This window comes from Paroedura picta, chromosome 7, assembly GCF_049243985.1.
Source record: "Paroedura picta isolate Pp20150507F chromosome 7, Ppicta_v3.0, whole genome shotgun sequence".
NCBI lineage: Eukaryota > Metazoa > Chordata > Lepidosauria > Squamata > Gekkonidae > Paroedura > Paroedura picta.
Window position 1 is genome coordinate 5,584,914 of NC_135375.1, and position 24,150 is coordinate 5,609,063.

A 24,150-nucleotide genomic window follows, 5' to 3' on the forward strand; every position below is an offset into this window, starting at 1 on the left:
GTCTGCGGCGGGCGGGCGGGCGGGAGGCGGGGTGCGGTGCGGTGCGGGGCAGTCGGGTCGTGTGAACGCGCGTCTGCGGGCGGACGATGGGGGAGAGCGGGGCGTCGTCGGGGGCCCTGATGGGGCGCTACGAGGGGCGGGCGGCGGGGCGCGGGGTGCCGCCGTGGGGCTGGCGCCTGTGCCTGGCCCACCAGTTCTCCGAGAAGAGGAAGCCCTACCAGGCGGGGGACGTGTCCGCCGTGGACGTCTTCCGCCACCTCGGCCTGGCCCTGCGGTGAGCGGCGCTCTGTGCATGCCCAGAGGCACGGCGAGTGGGGTGGGGGCCGGCGGGACGCCCTCCCAATCTGCTCTCCCCGGGCAGGTACTTCGTGTGGCGCTACCGCAAGACGCGCGTGGAGAAGAAGCGCCCGGTCATCGACCTCCTCGACCCGCAGCCGCTGCGCCCGATCTACGGTCAGCCGGGCCGCGGGGGGAGGGGGGCGGAGGGCTCCCGCTCGGGAGGGCCGGAGCGCTGACCCGCCGGCCGGCCGGCCGCCTCTCTGTCTGTGTCCGCAGGCTGCCCGCTGGGGGGCCTGGGCGGCGGAAGCATCACGCGAGGCTGGCGGGGCGACTTCTGCCGCTGGCAGTTGAACCCGGGGCTCTACCACTACAAGGCGGTGGTGGCCGACCAGGTGCGTCCCATCCCCCGGGTGGCCGGCCCGCTGGGAAGGCTGCCTCCTGCCACCCCGGCAGCCCCCCCCCCCTGGGCAGGGTGGCCTGGGGTCCAGGGAGTCCTCAGCTTCTCTCACCTTGGGCTCCTTCCCTCCCTCCCTGGGCCTAGTTCACCGTCTGCCTGCGGCGGGAGGGCCAGACCGTGTACCAGCAGGTGCTGTCCCTGGAGCGGCCGAGCAGCCTGCAGGGCTGGAACTGGGGCTTCTGCGGCCACTACGCCTTCTACCACGCCCTCTACCCAAGGGCCTGGACCGTCTACGAGCTGCCCGGGCAGGACGTGGTGCTGACTTGCCGGCAGGTTGCCCCCATCTTCCCCAACAACTACCAGGTGAGCTGGCCCAACTTGGCGTGCCCTCTCCAGGAAAGTTCAGCCAGGGAGTGGTAGGACGGCCGGCCCCGCCCAAGCACCCGGCGTGAGCCTGCGGGTTCCTTCTGGCAGGTGCTGCTACCTGCTCTGCTTACTAAGGCATCGTGGGGCGGAAGGACGGGAACCGTAGCCGGGAGGGAGCGTGGCCTCCTGCACTCCTTGCCGTTCAGCCTGTTCCCAGCGTGAGCGGAGCGCCTGGGGAGAAGCCTCGCCCCGGCGACTGGCAGAGAACAGCGACAGGGCTGCTGGCCTCCAGGGCCTGCTGGGTTGGGCGTCCCAAGTGGCCAACCAGCGTGATCCCCTGATTCCTGCCCTGGCCTGCCAGTGGGCATCACTGGGCACTCCAGGTCTCTCCAGAGGCCTGGCCTGCTGCGGTGGCACCAGGGGCTGGGCGTGTGGCAACACAGGCATGTGGATGGGCCAGTTGGTGGCGGCTTTCAAAGCCCCAGTTGGAGCTGGGTCATCATTACTCAGAGGGAGGTGGCACGGGGCTGGTGAGGCCAGGTTTCCTGTGTTTCTTGCACAGGTTTGTGTCTCATGCAGGAGGGCCAGGGCCAGCGACGCAAGCCGAGCAGCAGGCCAGCGGATTCACTAGCACAGGGCTTGGGCCCAGGTGAAGCAATCCTTGGCCCAGCACCCACAGTGCTGCCCAAAGCCCCAACCAGCACAAGAAGGTGGCAACATGCTTGTTGCCATCCTCTGCATCCTACAAGGAAGGGGGGAAGAGCCCCCAGGCTCTTGGATTAGCCAAAAGTCTCGCTTTTAGGGGGGGGGAAGGTTCCCTGTTGGGTCACAGCCGTCTTATGGTGCCCCCCCCCCGAGGGTGTCAAGGCACCAGACGTTCTGAGGTGACAATTTGCTGCTGCTTGGCTCTGCTTGGTGGTCTCCCACCTGGAACGCAACCAGCGCAGGGTTGGCATTGCTCAACGCCCAGGATTGGATGAGCTTGGGCTATCCAGATTTTCATCCCCCATTTCCCCAAATGTTCTTCTGATCAGGAATTGGGGCAGCTGTTGGCTGATAGGGGTAGTTTGTAAGTCTAATAATAAATTATTGAAGCAGCAGCAAGCGGCAGTGAAGAGGTCGTAGAGCCCCCCCCCCCCAAGGACTTTGCCCGCTAGAGTGGCAGAAACGCCATCCTGTGTGGCCTGTGTGGCCTTTTGCCCAGCAGGGAGCTCCCTTCTTCTCCAAGGCATCAGCTGCCCACAGGGAGGGTAGGCTGCCCTCCCTCCTTCCCTCCCTGACCACTGGGTGCCTCTCTTTCTCTCTGCCCCTGCTCTGTCCCCAGGACACCAGCCTGCCAGTGGGAGCCTTTGTCTGGGAGGTAGAGAACACCAGTGGGCAGGCCCTGGACGTCTCCCTCATGTTCACCTTCCGGAACGGCATGGAGACCAAGGAGGACAGGGCAGGGGGCCACTGGAATGAGCCCTTCAGCCTGGAGCGAGAAGGCCACTGCATCCGGGGTGTGATGCTGCACCACTGCCTCCCGGTCAACTCCTACACACTGGCTATCTCTGCCCGGGAGAAGGTATGAAGAGGCCCCCAAATGGGGGGTCACAGTGCCTTGACTGGGCCTCTGGCTGCTGCATCCCCCTGAGTTTTGAGGGCAGACCCGTGCCTGCCTGGAGTCCGGGGGGGGGGGGGGTGGCAGCTGAGCTGCCCTAGCGGCTGGTCTTTTTTCCTGCTCAGGGCCAGGCCGGGGGTGAGGGATGGGGGGTGGAACACTTCCTTTCTTTCCAGGAGAAGGGGTCTCAGTGGGGGTCTCCTGCAGCGTAGGTCAGCTCCTGGGGGAAACCCGCTGGCTTCCCTGCCTGAGAAGGTGGTGCTTGGGTCTGCTCTTGCTACGAGTTGTGCGTTCGAAGGCTAGGGCTGCGTTTCCAGGGCCCGCTTGGTGGGGCTTGTGCCCAGCCATGCCAATGGAGGGAGTGTGGTTCCTCAGGGCTGTCAGCCTCTTTGGAGAAGGGTTGGCTTGTGGCCTCATCGCAGCCGCCCTGCCCCACCCAGCAGGCCTCAGAGCACAGCCTGGAGGCTGCACGGGGGCAGGGACTGCTCCACAAGCATGCATGAGAGCTGCTGACTAAGTTGGGCAGTATCCGTGGGGCAATGAAAGTCACGAGGAATGATTTGTGGATATGCTCGGTGTGCCAGATGTGGCCACAACCTTAGTCGGCTGTCCTTGGGCGATGGGTCCGGCTTTGAGCCAAGTCTTTGGTCTCTGTGGGGACATGTGGCCTTCTGGGCGGTAGCTGGTGTTTCCTTTGCTTTTACGCCCTTCCTTATTATCCTTAAGAAGATCTGCATTTCGGCCCCCTTAAGACACGCTCCCTTTCGAACAAACCCTCCAAGCAGAGGCCAGTGAGCAATGGAGAACAGCTGAACGACTCAGGTGCCTGGTTGGAGGGAAAGCCGCAGCCCATAGACAGCTCGGACCAGACTCTTGTGAATTCAGGCCTTGGGCTGCAGGCCTCCTTGGCCAGTGGTGTGTGTGCTCTCTCTCTGTCTCTCACGCACACAAAACTGGCCACTCTTGGGGATGGAGCTGGGAGGGAGGGGCTTGCTTCCTGTGGCCCTTTCCTGGAGGGAGCCAGCTGCCTTTCTTTTCCTTCCTGTTCTCCTGAAAGCCAGAACCGGCCCAGGCACCTTTCCCTTTAGACTGCCCTGTTTCTTCCGCAACCCAGACCCCCCAGGGCAGGTGTTGGGTGAGGGGAGAGCTCTTCCTGGGGTTGTGGCTCAGGAGGGGCTCCAGTTGGCCCTTGAGGCAAGGCTCGTGAATGATCTGGCTCCTGACTGTGGCGCTGCTGGCGGATCTTGGCTGAACGGGGAGGGGGGGGTCCTGCTTAGGGGACGGGCTGCCTTTTGGGGTTGGGCCTGTATAGGTCCTGCTCCGGGTTGGGTTTGGACAGTACGATTGGAATCCAGAGGGCTCTGCTGGGGGGGGGGCACCCTCCACTGCTTTCTTCTCTTTTGTGCACCCTCTGGGAGTTGTCTGGGGGGACGTCCTGTCTCTGGTGTGCACACGGAAGTGCCCTTGCAAGTTTGGTCCTTGCGCCCTGGAGGGCATCCATCTGGCACTCCCATCTCTAGGTAGGCACCACAGTGACCCACTTGACAGCCTTTGACCCTGCTGGCACTGGGGAAGATGTTTGGCGTGACCTCCTGGCAGACGGCAAGCTGTCTTCTCCGCCAGGTAAGCTGCTGCCCCAGGGAGTGGGGGGGGGGGCAGAGGCACAGCTCTCCGACTCACCCTCTTTCCTTTGTGCCCAGGGAAGAGCCAGCCCACGGTGAAGGGAGAGGCTTGTGCGGCCGCCGTATGTGCTAGTTGCACCGTACCAGCCCAGGGGCGGGGGACCCTGGAACTGGGCCTGGCATGGGACATGCCCCGCATTCACTTTGGAGGCAAGGAACGGGAGCACCAGAGGTGAGCAGCTGCTGGCCAGACCTGGCCTCTGTTATCCTCCTGATCTCAAGTGCCACCCCCCCCCCCAGCACCCCAGCTCTGCTTGGTATCTCCTGCCAAAGTCTTGGCCTATGAGCCCAGGGGCCTGTAGGGGCCAGGAATGGGCCCCTGAGCTGCAGGCTCAGTTCTGCTGAGGAGGACCATGAGGCCTGCAAGTGGGAAAGTTGGCTCACTCACTCCTCTGTGACCGTCTGAAGGCTGGACTGGGCCCAGACTGGCAAGAGCCCCATCCCCCCCCCCCTCCACTCTGCCGAGACGGGGCACGGGCGTGCCTTCCAGTCCTTTCTCTTCCAGGAATTGGCCCGGAGACATTGGCAGCCAGCCAGTTCTCTTTGGAGTCCGCCCTGCCGGCTTGGGCTGCTCTGTTCGGCTGCGGTGGCTGCTGAATCCATTCCCTCTCGGCAGTGCAGTGCAGAGCCAGCGGGTGACTTGGCACGGTCACTGCTAATGAGTCTCTGTGGGGCAGGGGTCAGCCCTCTCAGGAAAAGGGCAGAGGTGGCACAGGGGAACCCTGGCCCCAGGAGTGGAGGAGCACCTCGGTTGGCCCTTGTGCAGCCCCAGCGTGCTCACAGGCAGCTCTCTGCTCTCCCTCCCAGGAGCAAAACTAGAAGGTCGGGTTAAAGTCCAAGGGTGGCAATCGACAGGAGGGAACGGCAGCAAAATCAGGCCCAAGTCTCTCATAGCTCCTTAAAGACCAGCACGGGGCGGGGGGGGGGTATTGTTGCAGCAGTTTCCCCCCTACACACTTGGAGGCGCTCCTACTCCTCTCCAGGGACCCTCAGCAGGACGTCCTGGCAGAGGGCTTCTCAGCGCCTGTGCTGTGGGCTTCCACCCTTCTCTTCCAGCTGAGGGGGATCCTCACCTGCACCTACTCACGCATTCCAGCGACTGGACTGGAGGTTCCTGTAGCTGCCTGAGAGCCCTGCCCCTCCTCTTCCTCTTCCTCTTGGCATGGCTTTCTTTTCCATCCCTTCCTGGCCTGTAGATCGCTGAGGTCAGGAAGGGAGGGGAGCTTGTTGTAGAGAGAACTTTTCCTTCCAGGCTAGAGAAAGCCACAAGAGGTCAGCAGAAGACCACTTCGCTCCCCTCCCCACAACACGGCAGAGATGTGAATCATAGAATCATAGAGTTGGAAGGGACCTCATGGGTCATCTAGTCCAGTGGTCCGTAACGTTTTTAAGGCTGCAGACCAGTGGCGTTGGGGAGGGAAATTGCCCAGCCGTGCATGCCGGGCGTTCACGGCCGCGCATGCGCTTTTGCTCCTTCGCGGCCACAAATGCCCATGCGCAGCACTTCTGCGCATGCATGCATGCGTGAAACTGCCACACATGTGCGTTTGCGGCCGTGCAGGGCGCAAACGCGCATGCGCGGCCCTGCTTCCCTCCCCCACACACAAAAAGAAGCTTGCCGGGCCGCAAGATAATCGGCCACTTTTCCGGCCGATTTGCTTGCAGCCTGGGAAGTTTCTTACTGCGGGGGGGGGGGGGCGGGGAGAGGGAGCCCAGTGGTTGGGGACCACCGATCTAGTCCAACCCTCTGCACTATGCAAGACCCCTGCCCTCCCCTGCCCTCCCCGAGTTCCAGTGCCTTCCTGTTCAGCACCAGCCCCTCTGCCAGGCCATGTCCTTCTGGTAACATGTTAGGGTCTTGCAAGTTGTTGGGTGCCTCGGTTCCATTGGGAGGCCCAATGGACTCAATGCAGCTCATACAATTCTTGCACTTCTGGGAGGGGGGGGTGGAATCTGTCCCTTGCACTGTGGCAAGCCTCCAGCCTGGCCCCACACCCATGGTGAAGCCATCCCCTCTTGAAGCTAGGCAGACCCGCGGTGTGTCTGGGAAGGGTCTGGTTGACCCTCCCAGGAGTGCTTTGCCAATGCCCCAGCTAGCCAGCAGCTGCACAGACTTGTCTTTCCCAGCCCCCGTTCTGCTGCCCGCTCAACACCGAAGAGGGAGGAAGGAGGAGGGCTGCTCTCCCATGGCACAGTGGAGACCACATCTTTGGGTGTGACGTGCCTTTGTCTCGCTGCACAGCTCTCCCATGTAGGCTCTCCAGCTTCCGGTCGCTGCCTCCACTCTGGCAGCCTCTGGCCTCCTCCTCCTCCTGCTGCTGCTGCTGCTGCTGCTCTGGGATTTGCCCTTTGCTGTCCATCCTGAGGGGCTGTTTCGAGGTGGCTTCCCGTGCCTCATGGCTAGCTGGCCTCTGGACCTGAACTCTCCTCTCTTCCCTTGCTTCCCGTTCTGCTTGGAGCTGCAAGTTCTCCCAGCTCCTTGAGCCGGATCTCCACTTACCGACCTGGGTGCTCATCTTTTCCCCCCTTTTCACATTCAGTCTGGTGCTTTTCTCTTGCATTGCTCCCTGATATCTGTCTTCGGCATCTTTAAGGATCCCTGCTGCTCTGCTGAATCTATGCTGACCATTCTAGATTCTCTCTGCCAAGCAGAACTCCAGCCCATGGTTCCTCCTGTGTGTTTGCTCCCCAAAGGTCCGCCATTGGCCACTGACTTCTTCCCTGGACTCTGGAGGCTCTGTCCTGCCCGCCCCACCCACAGGTGTGCAAGGGCAGACATGAAACGCCTCGTTGCTGGGGGTCCCCAGATGACCGAACCACCCAGCAGCTGCCCCTGCTTGCACTGCACAATGCCCCTCCCCTCGCTGCTATGCCACCGCCAGTGGGCCTGGAGCGTCTCCCTCTGCACCCATCTGTGGCCTCCAGCTAGTTGCTACATCTCCTGCTCTGCTCCGGCAACTGAGCCGGAGAGAGTCTGAGCCCATGATTTTGAGCTTTGGTGCTTGCAAGGTGCTGAGCTGCCCTTCCCTGTGACCCCCTTTCGGACGGGAAGGCCAACCGAAAGTGGGGGCGTGTTCCCAGAGAGTTAGCTTAGGGTATTCTCTTCCAGCTTAGGGGCATGGCCAGGGGAGGGGGGCACAGCTCCCGGAGCCGACCTCTGAGTGGCCCCCAGCCGCACATGTCCACACTCCTCCCTCCTCCGGCCTCCTTGATGGGGTGGGGCTGTGGTGCTGAGCCAGGACTTGGGCTCGTTGGTTCCCCCCCTGAGCCAGGGCTGGAGGCTTATTGGCTCCCTCCCTACTCCCACTGCAGGCGGTACACGCGGTTCTTTGGCAGCGACGGGGAGGCCTGCCCCACCCTCTCCCACTACCTGCTCACACACTACCAAGAGTGGGAAGAGAAGATGGAGACATGGCAGCAACCCATCCTGGAGGACAGGTACCGATGGAGGGCTGGGGGGCAGAGCCAGGCTGTCACATGCTGCATGGGGCACCTGTTCTGTTCTTGCGTGGGGTGGGGGGTATGGTTTTCTGGACCCCCACAAAATCGACAGGTCTGGCCCCAGGCCACCAGAACGGATGCTTGCCATGGTGACCCAAATCCTAAGGCCGCTTTTGGGGCCTGGCTGTTGGGAGAGGAGGCTACTTTGGGGCGTCTGCTCCTGCCAAGCTGCCCTGAGGCTGCAGCCTGGTCCAGTAGCCCTTTGGCCTGTTTCTGGGAGACAAACTGGAGCACCAAACCAACATTCCTTCTTTGGTGTGCCTCAGAGTCTCCATTTAACTGCCAGCAGACAACACAGGGCTCCCATCCTTCCATGCTTCCGTATGCCTCTCTTGCCCCTCCAGTGAGCTGCCCCCTTGGTACAAGTCCGCCCTGTTCAACGAGCTGTACTTCCTGGCCGACGGAGGAACCGTGTGGCTACAGCTGCTGCCGGAGGATGCGGCTGCCCTGAGTGCTCAGCCGGGCCTTTCCCAGCACCTGCCGCTCCTGCAAGAGTATGGCCGCTTTGCTTACTTGGAAGGTAAGGGGCAGACCAGCGGAGGAGGGCCAGCATCCGGCCCGAGGGAGCGGGGAGCTTTCGCCCTCTCCTCCACCCCTGCCTGCCTGCCTGCCCACTGACCGCTCCTCCTCTTCTGCTCCCCAGGCCAGGAGTACCGGATGTACAACACCTACGACGTGCACTTCTACGCCTCCTTTGCTCTCGCCATGCTGTGGCCCAAGCTGGAGCTCAGCCTGCAGTATGATGTGGGTGGGTGAGCACTGCCTGGACGGGTGGCTTCCTGGCTGGGAGGCCAACAAACTGCACAGCTGGGTCTCAGAGCAAGAAATGAGGCCAGGGCCTTGAACACAGAAACCCAGCAGGCCTCTTTGGGAGAGGTGGGGAGGGAGGGAGGGAGGGAGGGAGGGAGGGAGGGAGGGAGGAAGGAAGGAAGGAAGGAAGGAAGGAAAGTGAGCAGGGCGGGCCTCTGACGTTGTCTGTCCATTCCGTTCCCCCTGACCCCCCCCCCCGGTGCTTCCCAGCTTCTGCCGTGCTTAGTGAGGACCTTCAGCCTCGGACGTACCTGATGAGTGGGCAAACTGCCCCGGTCAAGCTGCGCAACGTGGTGCCGCATGACATTGGAGACCCGGGTAAGGCAGAGCGCCCACCTGGGGAAATGCCGCTATGCTCTGTGGTTCTCATGGCTCACTGGGATGCCTCTGGCCTGAAGGAGAGCTGAGGCCTGACTAGGCACCACTCAGCCTCGTGGCCCAGCAGAAGTCCTTGCCGGGCTCCCCTCTCTGCCACTGGCTCAGTTTCTCCTGCACAGGAGCGGGGAGGGTTGGAAGGGACCTCCTGGTCTCCAAACCCCTCACCATCTCTGTTGCCCTCCTCTGGACATGCTCCAGTTTGTCTATATCCCTCTTCAACTGGGGTGCCCAAAACTGAACACAGGACTCCAAGTGAGGCCGAACCAGAGCAGAGTAAAGTGGTACCATCACCTCCCGTGATCTGGACACGATACTCCGTTTGATACAGCCCAAAATCCCATTTGCCTTTTTAGCCACCAAGTCACATTGCTGACTCATGTTCAATGTATGGTCTACTAAGACTCCTAGATCCTTTTTGCACATGCTACTCCCCAGTCTCCCCCATCCTATATTGGTGTGCAGAACTTCATATTTGTCCCTATTGAACTTAATTTTGTTCAGTTTAGCCCACTTCTCGAGCCTATCTAGATCATCCTGTATTCTGTTGCTGTCTTCAGTTGTGTTTGCGACCCCTCCCAGCTTAGTATTGTCTGCAAATTTAATAAGTATCCCTCTAATCCTTCATCCAAATTATTTATAAATATGAACATCACAGGCCCCAGGACAGATCCCTGGGCTACTCTGTTTGTCAGTTTTCTCCAAGAGGATGCTGAGTATCCTTTGGGTATCCTTTGGGTACGATTTGTCAACCAGTTATCAATTAAGATCCATACCGCATTTTACCAACTTGTCAACAAGAATATTATGTGGAACCTTATCAAAAGCTTTGCTGAAATCCAGATTATGTCCACAGCATTCCCCTCATCCTACTTCTTTTATATTTACCCAAATACACTCAACTGAACTTTCATGCTCAGGTACCGGTATTTCTTCACAAGTATAAAGATTCCTAACATATATTGCTAAACCTCCTCCCTTCTTTTCTTGTCTGTCCCTCCTAAATAGATTGTTCCCCTTGATTCTAGTACTCCAATTCTGAGAGCCAGTTTGGTGTAGTGGTTAGGAGTGCGGACTTGTAATCTGGCATGCCAGGTTCGATTCTGCACTCCCCCACATGCAACCAGCTGGGTGACCTTGGGCTCGCCACGGCACTGATAAAACTGTTCTGACCGGGCAGTGATATCAGGGCTCTCTCAGCCTCACCCACCCCACAGGGTGTCTGTTGTGGGGGGAGGAATGGGAAGGCGACTGTAAGCCGCTTTGAGCCTCCTTCGGGTAGGGAAAAGCGGCATATAAGAACCAACTCTTCTTCTTCTTCTTCTTCTATTGTCCCACCAAGTCTCTGTGATTCCTACTAGGTCATAGTCCCCTTCCTCTATGAGGACTGCTAGTTCCTGCTGCTTGTTTCCCATATTCTGTGCCTTTTGCTGCCCAGGAACTCCCACTGCGCTTCATGGCTCAGGAGCCTGTAAAGTGTGTGTGTGTGGGGGGGGTGAGCATGGAGTGGAGACACCCCCCCCCCGAACTAGTCCTTTCCTTGGCAAGTCCCAGGAGCCCTTTGCTTTGCGCAGGCAGGAGACCCCCCCCCCAGGAACTAGGGAGAGCCTGCCTGTGGCCAGGTGTGGGGCAGCCCAGTTTCCCTCGGGTGGGGGCCAGGCAGTGGACCGCTCTTGCTCTGACCCTGCCCCCTCCTTTACCAGAGGATGAGCCTTGGCGACGGGTCAACGCCTACCTCATGCACGACACAGCAAACTGGAAGGACCTGAACCTGAAGTTTGTGCTGCAGGTCTTCCGGAACTACCACCTGATGCAGGACTCTGCCTACTTGCGCGACATGTGGCCCGTCTGCCTGGTGCGGCTGGGTGCGGGGGAGGGAGGGGGGGCGAGCAGGGCTGTCTCCGGGCCTGGAGGCCATGGAAGCGGCCTGTCCCTGAGCCAGGTCCCTGCACCCGTGGTCCATCAGGGCCAGGCCTGTCTACTCCGGGGGCTCTGGCAGAGAAAGGTCTCCTCTCTGCCTCCTGCCCGGCCCTTGGAACAGGTGGCGCTGCCAGGGGTTGCACGGCCCAAGGTCAGCTGTGGCCTCTCCTCTCCTCTCCCACCCCAGGCCACAATGGAATCGGAACTCCAGTTTGACACCGATGGGGACGGCCTGATCGAGAACTCCGGCTTTGCCGACCAGACCTACGATGCCTGGGTGGTGACGGGCGCCAGGTGAGGGGCAGTAGCAGGAGGGTCTGCTGGCGGTTGCCTCACCTGGCCTGGTGGCTGAAAGGTCAGGCTTGGGCCGTTGGTGGTTCTGCTGCAAACTGAATTCCCTGAGGAGGCTCCTTCTGACCACCAGCCTCTCCTCCCAAATGTCCTGGGCTTTCTGGAAAGCAGACTGCTTCCGCCAAGAGACCCCTTCCTGCTCATGGGGGCTTTCCTGCCTCGTGGAATACACGGAGCTGTAGGCCTTATGTTCTCCTAGTGCCATGAGGTCAGAAACAACCCTTTCCCCCCCCCAACCCAGGGCCAAGCCAGCTGGAGTGTTTTTCTGACCAGTCGGGCAGACTGACCTGTCTTAGGGTGCCCTTGGGGTCTGGCTCCAGTCTTGTGCGTTGTCCTTGGAGATACCAGGTGGTCTTGCTGAGCAAGGGGGGGGGGCTGGCCTGTAGCAGAGGAAATATCTGGGGGAGGGGGTCCCTGAGTTCTGCCTTTTCCCTGTTTCCTGCTGGCCAGTCAAAGGCCCAGGACCCCCATGCCTCGGGCAACTGACCCCAAGGAGGTAGCTGTTGCCACCAAAGGAAGCTTGTCTCAGAGAGGAGGGGCAGGCGAGGGAGGGCCCAGGGCAAGTGAAATCCCAGAGCTAAGCTCCTGAGCTAAGCCCCTGGCTAAAACCCCAGGAGAAATGGCCCCAGGAAAGCCCAGTGCAAGCTTCAGAATTCTATAGAATTCTTCACCGGGTTTGAGGTTTAGGGGGAGGTATCTCAGCCTAGGATCTCTAGAGGCCAGAAACACACTCTCTCCTAACCTGCAGTCTGCCACATGGCCTTGTGCTCATGGCTTTTGTTGAGGACTGGAAAGGGCCCATTGGCTTCTCAGAAGGGCTGCCTCCTCTGCTTTCCTCAACCTGCAATGGGAAACTGAAGGCGGGGGGGGGGGGGAGCAGTAGGAGAAGGCGGCCATGGCATTGGAGCCTGCCCTCCAGCTGCGGGGGGGGGGGAGGGGGGAGCCTGATAACAGGTGGCAGCAAGGAGCTGCACCCTGATTGCGGGGGGCAGCATGGTCATGGTTCCTTGCTGACACTCCATGTTGGGGGACCGTCTTCTGCTGGACTGTGGTTGCCAGGTTGGTGAGAAGAAGCGCATAAGAGCATAAGCATTTAGGGTAGAGGTTTGCAACACCTGCACTGAAGCTCTTCAAAGACCCCAGGACACCGTTGACATTGTTCTAATAGTGTCGCCTTGGTGCGGCGGCAGCCCTGGAAAGGTGGGTGGGCCTGTTGTCCTGGTGAGGCATGTGATACTTGTCATAGCTGCTGCTGCTGCTACCCAGCGCTGTAAGGTAGGCCACGACCCTACAAGCAGCAGCTGACTCCCTTCCCAACCAAGCCATTAACAGTTCACCCCAACAATATTCCTGCCTCCACAGGCCCCCTGAGCAGGTTGCTTGGAGTATGCCTGGGCCAGAGGGGAGACCTCCCCCCAGGGGTGCTTGGCAAAGTGGGGCACCATCCCCATGAAAGCCCTGCTCCGTGCCATCAGCCCCCAGTCACCCAGAAAGGCAGGCGCTTGGTGAGCTATGGTGGCCATACTAGCCCGGGGGGGGGGGGGGCGGCACTGGGAGAGGAGGAGTCCCCGTCTTCTGTAGACCTGAACTGAGGATGGTCCCTCCCTCCCGGCCTGCCTACCTGCCGTGTCTGCTGGTCACAAGCATCTCTTGCATGCCGTTCTCTGCTTGGCTCAAGTCCCAGGACTGGCTTTTCACTGGAGCTGGTTCAGGGAGTCCGCTTGGGGACCTTTCTCTCCTGGTCTGCCTTGCAAAGGCTTCCTGATAGGTCCCTCTGGGGGGGGGGTGCGTGTGTGCGCAATGCAGTGTTTCCTCCCTCTGCCAACGTGGTGGTCCTCCTCCTCCTCTGCTTTGGCAGTGCCTACTGTGGCAGCCTGTGGCTGGCATCCCTCTGCGTGATGTGTCGGATGGCTGAGGTCTTGGGTGCGGGTGACGTCCAGCAGAAGTACGCTGCCATCCTGGCCAAGGGCACAGAGGCCTTTGAGCGGCTGCTCTGGAACGGTATGTCTCCGTTGGGGGGAGGGGGGCGGCTGGCTGAGAGCTGGGGGCGCCCCCTCACCCACTGTCCCCCCCTTCCGCAGGGAAGTACTACAACTACGACAGCAGCCAGGGGGCTTCCTCCCGCAGCAGCATGTCAGACCAGCTGGCCGGGCAGTGGTTCCTCCGGGCGTGCGGTCTGGGCGAGGGCACCTCGGAGGTAAGGGACCCGGGACCCCTGGTGGAGGCTGAGGGGAAGCAGCGACCCCCCTGCAGGCCCAGCAGAGGCTGTGGGGAGGGGGCTGCTGCCCTTTGGGCCTGTCCTGAAACCTCTCCCCCTCCTGCTCCTTGGCAGGTTTTCCCTCAAGGCCATGTGCAGAGTGCCCTGAAGACCATCTTTGAGCTGAATGTGATGGGCTTCTCGCAGGGCACGATGGGAGCCGTGAACGGCATGCGTCCCTCGGGGGTGCCAGACACCTCTAGCTTGCAGTCCAATGAGGTGTGGGTCGGGGTGGTGTATGCCTTGGCTGCCACCATGATCCAGGAGGTGGGTCTGGGGGCTGGGCGGGGGGAGGCCTCGTGGGCAGCACAGGCAAGTGGTGACTCTCTTTCTCTCCCCCCCCTCCCTCCCAGGGCCTGGTCGAGGAGGGCTTCCACACCGCTGAGGGCTGCTACCGTACTGTGTGGGAGCATCTGGGCATGGCCTTCCAGACACCTGAGGCCTTCTGCCAGAAGAGGGTCTTCCGCTCCCTGGCCTACATGCGCCCCCTCAGCATCTGGAGCATGCAGCTGGCCTGGGAGCATCGGGCTGCCCGGGGATCCCCAGCCCAGGCTAGCTCTTGAGTGGAAGGCTTACTCCTGCTTGGAGGGCTGGTGCTGCCTGCCTCCAGAGGCCACCTTGGGGCAGCTGGGAGGCAGAGGAGCCCCCTCCCCCCCCCCAGGATCACAGAGGCTGCTTGTATCCCAGGGGGAGGGGGCCTGATCTGTGGGCCAGTCCACCCCCTGCCTGGGGGAACGCTTGTCTGAGGAGGGCAGCAGTGGAGGGATGGCCAACCTCAGAAGGGACCAGCAGGTATGAAGGATCCCCGTCCCTACCCCCCTACACCCAGCAGCCTCCTTGTGGGCCATGGTGCCCCTTGGTTTTGGGGAGCCCTGTCCCGTGGGAGTGAGAGGAGGTTTTTCTGCTGAGCCCATCCTCTTCCTGCCCCTTTAATTTGTACATGATGGCAATCAAGGCCTGTACAATCTAGTTTGTTCTGGAGTTATTTTAGATGTTAAAAAGTTTTAATTTAAACAAATAAACAATTGGTGAAGGAGCTGCTCTGCTTGATGGGCGGGAGTGGGGGGGCATCCCCGCCAGGGTAGGTAAGCGCACTACCAAACCTGCCCTCCTACCACCAAACCACAGGACCTCCGTCTTGGAGGGGTTGAGTTTCATAGAATCATAGAATCCTAGAGTGGGAAGGGGCCATGAAGGCCATCTAGTCCCACCCCCTGCTCAACGCAGGATTAGCCCTAAGCATCCTAAAGCATCCAAGAAAAGTGTGTATCCAACCTTTGCTTGAAGACTGCCAGTGAGGGGGAGCTCACCACCTCCTTAGGCAGCCCATTCCATGGCTGAACTAGACTCCTAGAATCCTAGAGTGGGAAGGGGCCACAGAGGCCATCTAGTCCAACCCCCTGCTCAGTGCAGGATCAGCCCTAAGCATCCTAAAGCATCCAAGAAAAGTGTGTATCCAACCTTTGCTTGAAGACTTCCAGTGAGGGGGCGCTCACCACCTCCTTAGGCAGCCTATTCCACTGCTGAACTACTCTGACTGAAATTTTTTTCCTGATATCTAGCCTTTCAGGCGACTCTGCTCCAACCACAGCTTCCAAACATCTGGTTGGTGATGGTATATATATATACAGAACAGAAATAAAGACCAGAACCTAAAACCACAATTCAAGATTGCCACCAAATTAATCAAATGCTGTCCTATATAGAACCATTTTCAGTGGCCTCCTAAAGATGGAAAGGGGGGGGGGACAGAAACACCTCTCAGGGGAAGTTGTTCCATAATTGTTAGGCTGTCATGGAAAATGTTTGCTCTCATTTACCTAACAGACAAGCTCCTTTGGCTGACGACGGTCCCTCCCTGGTCCCAGGCCATTTAGGGTTTGACAGGACAAAACCAACACCTTGAATTGGGATCGAGTGCCCATGTGTAAGCCCATGTCATTGCTGTAATATGAGAACGTGTGCTCCCAATACTTGACCCAAACCAGCCATCTAGCTGCAATATTCTGCACCAACTGTAGCTTCCAAATAGCCACATTGCCACAGTCCAGCCTAGATGGAACTAAGGCGTGAATGAATCAAGAATGGCAGCAGCTGAAGCTGGCCTAAAGCACTCCAAACCACCACAGCCATCTCACTTTCTGAAGAGACTGCTGTGTCAGTTCTTGGGGGCGTCCTGCTGTTGCTGTGCCGGGGGGGGGGGTTGCTTTGCTGGTCTAGGCTTTGGGCCCTGGGAGGGGGAAGCAGGCTTAGTGCCCCGGGCCAAGGGATCCAGGCCCCGGCAGGCACCCTCTGCCCATGTGGCAGGCTTGGTTTCTTGTAGCAGGGACTTCCCCAAGAGTATCTGGCTCTAACCTGCCACTCTTGCTGGAAAGATTATTTGCAGAGCCAACATTATGACATTATGAGAGCGGGGGGGGGGGGAGTGTTCCTTTTGGCTAAGGCAGAATCTTTTCCACCTGGACTGAGCAGCCCCCCACCACCCCGTGGCTCTGTTCTGTGATGACCACGGCTGCTGCTTGGCTCACGTGTGGGGAAGAGGGAACGTGTTCACTCTACCCAGCCAGGTTGGGCACTGGTGCAGGGGGGGGGGAGCTGGGGCTGAAAGCGGGCTATTCTCTTCCAAAGCCTAGGATTAGGCAAGCACTTTGTGTTCTCACGGAGGGCTGGCTACTGCCCAGGCCTGGGAGCTCTGCCAGCCCCAGCCCCAGCCCCCCCCCAAAGAAAAACAATGCAAGAAGGGAAGCAGCCTGCAGCTTTCCTCCTCCAGACTGCAAAGGCGGGTTGAGGGCAGGAGCAGCTGGCTGGTGACCCCAAAATCAAGAGCACCGGGGATATGGCACTGGTCAGACCACACCTGGAGTACTGTGTGCAGTTCTGGAGGCCTCACTTCAAGAAGGACGTCGATAAAATTGAAAGGGTACAGAGGAGAGCGACGAAGATGATCTGGGGCCAAGGGACCAAGCCCTATGACTTGGGAATGTTCAACCTGGAGAAAAGGAGGTTGAGAGGGGACATGATAGCCCTCTTTAAGTATTTGAAAGGTTGTCACTTGGAGGAGGGCAGGATGCTGTTTCCATTGGCTGCAGAGGAGAGGACGCTCAGTAATGGGTTTAAACCAGTGGTCCCCAACCTGCGGGCCGCGGCCCGGCGCCAGGCCGCGAAGGCCATGGCACCGGGCCGCAGCTCCCTCTCCCCGCCCCCCCCCGCAGTAAAAAACTTCCCAGGCCGCAAGCTTGCGGCCCGGGAAGCTACTTACTGCGGGAGGGCGGGAAGAGGGAATCAGGGCCGGGCTGCGCCCGATCCGCGGGCGTGGCTCGCGGGCGTGGCTCAATCAAAGGGTGTGGCTTCCGGGCGCGGCCCGATCCGCGGGCGCGGCCGGGTGCGGCTCGATGCGCGGGCGCGGCCAGCGGGCGTGGCCAGAAGCGTGGCCGTGGCCCGATGCCCTGCCGGTCCCCAGCCTAATAAAGGTTGGGGATCACTGGTTTAAAGTACAAGTACAACAATATTTAAAGAATACTGTTACCCGCCAGGAGCCTGTAGGGAGTAGTGGGAAATAAATCGAATAACAATATAGGCTAGATATCAGGGGGGGGAAATTCACAGTCAGAGTAGTTCAGCAGTGGAATAGGCTGCCTAAGGAGGTGGTGAGCTCCCCCTCACTGGCAGTCTTCAAGCAAAGGTTGGATACACACTTTTCTTGGATGCTTTAGGATGCTCTGGGCTGATCCTGCGTTGAGCAGGGGGTTGGACTAGATGGCCTGTATGGCCTCTTCCTACTCTATGATTCTATGAAGGCCTCTCCCCACCTGCCCATTTCCACACTGCTGCTGGAGCCTGGGCTGGGGGGGGTGGCAGGGTGCTGAACCTCTGCAGTATGAAACATCCAGCCAGATGGGGAAGGGGCTCAAGCACAAGATCCAGTGAGTGTGGGAATCTTGCGTGGTTCATTTCCAAAGCTCTGGCTGCAGCCAGGCCACTAGGAGCTGCAGAAGAAAGCCAGGTCCCTGGAGAGGTGACAGAGGAACCCCGGCAAGAAAGGCTGGGTCTGGGGATCTCAGGTGTGTGTGGGGAGGGGGGGGGGCTCATCCTTCTTGGCCTTGATCGAGCATCCCCTGCCCCAGTCTGGTCTTATTGCTTCATCAGCATGGAGGGGGAAAGGGAACCTTGGGGCAACTTACTGCAGATCTCTAGGTGACCCATTTCATATTGACATATGTTGCGGGGAGAGGGGTAACTTTAGGGCCCATTGCTGTGGGCTAAAGGCGCGGGCACCAGTAATGGCCAGCCAGGCAGAATTAGCCCCCTCACACACACACACACACACTGCCAGGTGGATGGCAAGCACTTAGATGCTGCTCCTGTGCATTACTGTTTGAAACATTTATAAGCCACCTTTTCCCCTGCACAACTGAAGGTGGCTTACAACAGAGAGTCAAAAAGTCAGATGGGTCCTCCAGGGTCATCTAGTCTATCCCCCTGCACAATGCAGGAACTCACAATTACCTGCCTGACCCCAATTTCATGCCCAAGTGAGCAAAAAATCTCCAGAATCTAGCCTGGCCTGGAGGAAATTCACCTACCATCCCACAGCGGCAATTAGCAGTTCCCTGGGTATGCAAGAAAGAGGCACAAGAGATACACAGTGGCCCATCCCTTCCTGCCTACCCACTCACAACCTGGCTACGCTCATAATATCAGCATTTCTGTCAAGCGACTACCTAGCTTCTGCTTAAAACCTCCCAAGGAAGCCTGTTCCATTGAAGAAGCCCTCTGTCAGGAACGTCTTCCGGATGTTTAGCCGAAAATTGTGCTCCACCTTTTCTATTGCAGCCCTTCAGAAGGAGGAGGTGGAGGTTCTTAGATGCCGCTTTTCTCTACCTGAAGGAGTCTCAAAGCGGCTTCCATTTGCCTTCCCTTTTCTCTCCCCACACCTGTGAGGTGAGGCTGAGAGAGCCCTAATATTACTGAAGAAGAGTTTGCTCTTAAGAGCCAGTTTGGTGTAGTGGTTAGGAGTGCGGACTTCTAATCTGGCATGCTGGGTGACCTTGGGCTCGCCAGGGCACTGATAAAACTGTTCTGACTGAGCAGTGATATCAGGACTCTCTCAGCCTCACCCACCCCACAGGGTGTCTGTTGTGGGGAGAGGAAAGGGAAGGCGACTGTAAGCCGCTTTGAGCCTCCTTCGGGTAGGGAAAAGCGGCATATAAGAACCAACTCTTCTTCTTCTTCTTAAATGGAGCTTCAAAGCGGCTTACAATTGCCTTCCGTTTCCTCCCCCTGTGAAGTCAGTGAGGCTGAGAGAGCACTGAGATTCCTGTTCGGTCAGAACAGTTTTCTTTTCAGTGCCGTGGTGAGCCCAAGGTCACCCAGCTGGTTGCATGTGGGGGAGTGCAGAATCAAACCCAGCATGCCAAATTAGAAGTCTGCACTCCTAACCACTACACCAAACATTAAAAAGGGCCCACAAAAGACACAATTCTAAAATCCACCATTCTAGATAAAACCCTTTTCAGCTGCCTCTGGAAGCCTTACCATGGGGCCCCCCCCCCCCCGGGCATGCACCTCCCTGGGGAGACAGTTCTTTACCTTGGCTGCCTAGATGCCTCCTGGGGCATCTCCTGCTGTTTTGCCCAGTCCCAATTCCTCTTCTGCCAAACTCCCCAGGCACCACCAGCTGGGTTCATTCCTTTCAGAGAAGGGAGAGGGAGGGTGTGTCTGGGGTTCTGACACCCCAAGAAAGGAAAGCGGTCCTCCACCGCCCCACCCCCTGGGGTAGGAGCTGGCCTGTAGGCAGGGATGCAGGAAAGGGTGGGCCTGGGGCTCTGGGAAGGCAGTTTTCAGCCGGACAAGGATGGCAGAGGCCTGCTGGAGAGGCTGAGAAAGAACAGAGGGTTTATTGTGGGACGTGAGACCATGCTGCGGGGGGGGGGGGGGCTTCTCCTAAGCAAACGCCACGTCGAGCCAAGACAAACGCTTCCTTCCCCTAGCACTGGATCAGCGGCCAAACAGTCAACAGTCCTCAAGGCATTTGGATCGGGAGTTCATTGGAGGCGGGGAGGGGAAACGCGGCCCAGAGGTGGGGCCAGAGGCGCCCGCCTTCCCGCTATGCCTGGGGAAAGGGGGTGGCGGTGGCGGAGGTCCGTGGCCTAGCCTGCCGCCAAGGAACTGGACGCGACGTCCGTCCCACTCCCCCACGCAGGGCCGCCGAGTTCGCCGGGGCGCTCCCAGGCTGCGCAGAGATCCCGCGGGGGGGGGGGGGGCGGCGGCGGCCGCCGCCTCTCCAGGAGACGTTTCCTAGGTGGCGGCCTGTTTTTTGCGATTTGACTGTGCTAGGAGTGAGGAAACAATACCTCCCAAATTAGAATTCTCAACAATTCCTGAAATTCCTGCGTCCTGCAGGGGGCTGGACTGCCAGGTCTCAGATTCTAAGCCGCTCCCCGCGTTTCTGGCAAGGGGGCTCCTTCCTCCCCTCCTTTTGGTCTCGTCCGGACGTTTCTACGCCCTCCCTTTCCCCTTTTACGTCACAGGAGGTCCTGCTTAGGGGGGGGGGGAGCCAAAACCGAAGAAACCCAACCAAAAGTTGGTCCAGATGAAATGAAACGTTGCGGTGCGTTAATGCTCTGGTTTTTTATTCAAAGGTTCTTGGAGGTAGAATAGGGCAACCTTCAATCATCAATAGCTCCATAGCTGCCTACAAGAATCTTTGCATTAAACCACAGAACATTCACACACTGCAGCTTTCCATTTCATCTGGAACACCATTTGGTTGGTTTTCTCCGTCCATTCTGACTTAACAGACTGACTTGCCTTTGTCTGCTTAATTCAGAGGGAAGCCGCCAAGTATTGGGGGTGGTGTGTGCATGTATAGCTCTGCCATCAAGGCAAAGTGTCAGAAGAACAGGAGAGGGGCTGTAGGGCTGGCCAAGCAGAGAAAATGTCCTAGTCCCTCAAAGTCAAAGGGCTGTTTCTCTTCCAACCGATCCGAGGAGCCAAAAGGCCGGCAGAAATCCCAGCTCTACTAGGGCTGGAGAAGGGCAGTACTTGCTGTTCCAAGAAGGTCAGCAGAGCTCGGCTGGATCTGGCCAGGGGGTCCCTTTGGTTCTGCCTCCCATCTCACAAAGTGCCCAGGCAGTGCCTCCAGGGGGCCTTCCCCTGATAAGAATCTAAAGGAGCCCTTCTGGATCCAACCAGGGAGGGGCCCTCTAGTCCAGCCTCCCATGTCACCCTCGGGAAGGGCAAAGGAATAGGCAGAGAGGCTTCCTGACACAGGGACTGACCTCTGACGGTGGAAGTTCCCCTCCATCTGACCACCACCTGTGGCCATCACTACATCCTCTGGCATCAAAGTCCACATTTGTATCACTCTGCTGTCCATCCTGAGCCTACTGCCTCTCAGCTTAATAGGATCATAGAGTGGGAAGGGGCCATACATACAAATGCTGGCAGGGGCTCATGGGAATTGTAGTCCACTGACATCTGGAAGACCACAGGTTGACTACCCCTGATCTAAGCCGACTCCTGCTCCACAGAGGATCCGCCTAGACTAGAGCAGGCCTTTCAACCAGGGCTTCATGAGGGCTCTGGAAGGGTTTCCTGAATAGGGGGGACTTAATTCATCTTTTGAGAGAGGAGTTCGGCAAGGCTGTATATTGTCGCCTTGCCTATTTAATTTGTATGCGGAGCACATCATGAGAAAGGCGGGGTTAGATGAGTCACAAATTGGGATCAAGATCGCAGGGAGAAGTATCAACAACCTCAGATATGCAGATGATACCACTCTAATGGCAGAAAGCAAAGAGAAACTAAAGAGCCTCTTGATACGGGTGAAGGAGGAGAGTGCAAAAGTTGGCTTGAAACTCAACATCAAGAAAACAAAGATCATGGCATCTGGCCCTCTCAATTCCTGGCAAATAGATGGGGAAGAAATGGAGATAGTGACAGATTTTATTTTCCTGGGCTCCAAGATCACTGCAGAAGGGGAATGCAGCAAAGAAATTAAAAGATGCTTGCTCCTGGAGAGGAAAGCTATGGCAAATCTAGACATCATCCTAAAAAGCAGAGACATCACCCTGCCAACAAAAGTGTGTCTAGTCAAGGCTATGGTATTCCCAGTTGCAATGTATGGCTGTGAAAGTTGGACCATAAAAAAGGCAGAGCGTCAAAGAATTGAGGCTTTTGAACTCTGGTGCTGGAGAAGACTCTTGCAAGTCCCTTGGACTGCAAGGCGAACCAACCGGTCAGTCCTAGGGGAGATCAGCCTGACTGCTCCTTAGAAGGCCAGATCCTGAAGATGAAACTCAAATACTTTGGCCACCTCATGAGAAGGAAGGACTCCCTGGAGAAGAGCCTAATGCTGGGAGCGATTGAGGGCAAAAGAAGGGGACGACAGAGAATGAGGTGGCTGGATGGAGTCACTGAAGCAGTCGGTGCAAACTTAAATGGACTCCGGGGAATAGTAGAGGACAGGAAGGCCTGGAGGATCATTGTCCATGGGGTCGCGATGGGTTAGACACGACTTTGCACCTAACAACAACAATTCATGTTTACTATATATTTTTAAATCGTTCAATATTTATTGGGTGACATGACCATATGCGGTCATGTCGACCTCATCCTCCCCCCCCCCCCCCGCCCTCCAAGATGGCCAATGATGGGCCTGGAGGGCGTGGCAAGGCCTGTCCACAGCAACGTTTCCCAGCCTGAAGAATGTTTCAGGGCTTTCTCCATAGTGAAAAAAGTTCAGCGAGGCTGGCCTAGAGCCCCCATGGGGTGCCCCACCCCCGTTCTAGTCTTTGGGGCGAGGGAGGAAAGGCTGTCCCTCCGCCCGGCGGGTCATTCCCCTGGCCGGCCGGCCGGCCTCATCGCCTCCGACCTGCGGGCCGTGGGGGGCAGCCGAGCTCCAGGGCGGCCAGCGGGGGCGGGGGGGGGGGTGTCCTGGCCTCTTCCCTCGGGGGCTTCCCTCCCGGGGCTTCCCCAGCCAGCGCGCTGCAGCTGCCCGGAAGGCCGGCTTGTCCTTGGGGGCAAGCGGTTCCTGGAAAGGGCGGCTGAGCCTTGCGCAACCTGTGGGCCTGCCTATAAGAGGGAGGGAAGCGGGCGCCCGCCGCCCAGTCCAGCCCAGCCCAGCCCAGCCCAGCCCAGCCCAGCCGCCCAGCGTAGTCCGCGAGACGATGGAGCGCCTCTCTCTCCAGCCAGCCTCGGCCTTGCTGGCCGCGCTGCTGCTCGCCTCGGCCGCGGCGGACGCCCCCCCGCCCACAGTCCCCCAAAGCGACGGCCCCAAAACGGTAGGGCCCGGTGGACCCCGCATACCCTCAGGCTCTGCCCCTCGGCCTCGGGGAAGGCCCACCTGGCAAGGCGGTCGTGGCAGAGTGGGGGGTGCGCCGGGTCCCCAGACCTATCCCGAAGAAGTCGCCGGGGGCCGCTTCAGCCTCCGCTTCTTCGCTGACCCCCCCCCCCCCGCTGCGTGTCTCCCTCCCTCTCTCCCTCTCTCTAGTGCACCCTTGCCGGGATGTGGGTGAACGACCTGGGCTCGCGGATGGTCATCTCGCCCGCCAACGAAGCCGGCGCCTTCTCGGGCTCCTACTTGACCGCCGTGACCGCCTCCAACGAGGCCATCGTCGAGTCGCCCCTGCTGGGCGCGCAGCACCATCCCGACCAGCGCGCCCAGCCCACCTTCTCCTTCCTCGTCCTCTGGAAGTTCACCGGTAGGCCGGCCTGCCAGCACCAGGGCCGGGGGGCCGGGGCGGGCTCCCCGCCGCGCTCCTTCTCACGCTCAGGGCCAGGCCGGGGGCTTCAGCGGGGAAAGCCCCAGCGGCAGCAGGTGGGGGCGGAGGGGGCATGAAGCAGGAGCGGCAGGAGGCCCACCCCCCGCCGCCGCCTCTCCTCCCGCGGAGGGCGACGGGCCGCCGCGTCAACGGCCTCGGGTTCCGGGCAGTGACTGGCCCCTTTGGTTCTGGCCCTGCGGCTCGGGGCCCGGAGCCGGGTGGGGGTGGGGGCTGCGAGAAAGGCCTCTGCCCAGCCTCTGCCCCGCTTGCCCCGCAGCTACCACCACCGCCTTCGTGGGCCAGTGCTTCGTGGACGAGGCGGGAGACGAGACGCTGGAGACCCTCTGGCTGCTGCGCAAAGAGGCGCCCACGCGGGGCCAGGACTGGCAGTCCACCCTGTAAGCGAGGCCCGCGGGGGGGGCGGGGGCTTGGGGCCGTACCCCGGAACCGGAGTGGTATGCGCAGCTGGGCTGCTCGGGGGGGGGAGGGGGGGCTCCGAAGCGTGGGCAGCCTCCTCGACGGGCGGCAGTCCGGCTGAGGCCCCTCTCTCTCCCCACACCCCTCGGCGCCCCCTAACGGTCCTGTCCTTCTCCGCAGGGTCGGTAAGAACGTCTTCACCCGCGTCAAGTGAGGCCTGCCCGCGGGCCGAAACAGCGGGTCATCTTGCTGTAAGCGAGTCATTCTGTTGCTTCTCGATGCATCTGAGTGCGTCGATCAGGTCTGGGACCTGGAGGCTCCAAAACTCTTTCGGCGTGGCTCTTTTACCCTTCTTCTCCCTCTTTGTAATACATCCTTTCTAGAACGGTTGTCTTTTTGGACTCCAAATCCCTGCTCTTTCTACCTCTTGC

General features: G+C 59.4%; 2 protein-coding genes across 2 annotated transcripts; both read left to right on the plus strand.

Annotated features, from left to right (window-relative positions):
* The first annotated feature begins 71 nt into the window (after positions 1–71).
* On the plus strand, positions 72–14,574 carry GBA2 (glucosylceramidase beta 2). Its single transcript, XM_077346667.1, has 17 exons — positions 72–274; positions 362–453; positions 556–671; positions 821–1,039; positions 2,367–2,606; positions 4,163–4,265; positions 4,343–4,496; positions 7,637–7,762; positions 8,170–8,345; positions 8,469–8,573; positions 8,846–8,953; positions 10,714–10,865; positions 11,118–11,224; positions 13,140–13,282; positions 13,363–13,478; positions 13,614–13,805; positions 13,892–14,574. Exons 1-17 carry the CDS (start codon positions 87–89, stop codon positions 14,099–14,101), a joined length of 2,547 nt encoding a protein of 848 aa, XP_077202782.1. The 5' UTR covers positions 72–86; the 3' UTR covers positions 14,102–14,574.
* Positions 14,575–22,630: 8,056 nt separating this feature from the next.
* Positions 22,631–24,104, plus strand: LOC143842033 (avidin-like). The gene is made up of 4 exons (XM_077346655.1): positions 22,631–22,822; positions 23,032–23,242; positions 23,580–23,700; positions 23,900–24,104. Exons 1-4 carry the CDS (start codon positions 22,709–22,711, stop codon positions 23,931–23,933), a joined length of 480 nt encoding a protein of 159 aa, XP_077202770.1. The 5' UTR covers positions 22,631–22,708; the 3' UTR covers positions 23,934–24,104.
* The last annotated feature ends 46 nt before the right edge of the window (positions 24,105–24,150 follow it).

Coding starts and splice junctions, on each gene's coding strand:
- GBA2 (XM_077346667.1), top strand. CDS start 87: ATGGGGGAGAGCGGGGCGTCGTCGGGGGCCCTGATGGGGCGCTACGAG. Junction 275..361: donor CACCTCGGCCTGGCCCTGCG/GTGAGCGGCGCT, acceptor CTCCCCGGGCAG/GTACTTCGTGTGGCGCTACC. Junction 13,479..13,613: donor TGGGCGAGGGCACCTCGGAG/GTAAGGGACCCG, acceptor GCTCCTTGGCAG/GTTTTCCCTCAAGGCCATGT.
- LOC143842033 (XM_077346655.1), top strand. CDS start 22,709: ATGGAGCGCCTCTCTCTCCAGCCAGCCTCGGCCTTGCTGGCCGCGCTG. Junction 23,243..23,579: donor CGTCCTCTGGAAGTTCACCG/GTAGGCCGGCCT, acceptor CTTGCCCCGCAG/CTACCACCACCGCCTTCGTG. Junction 23,701..23,899: donor CAGGACTGGCAGTCCACCCT/GTAAGCGAGGCC, acceptor CCTTCTCCGCAG/GGTCGGTAAGAACGTCTTCA.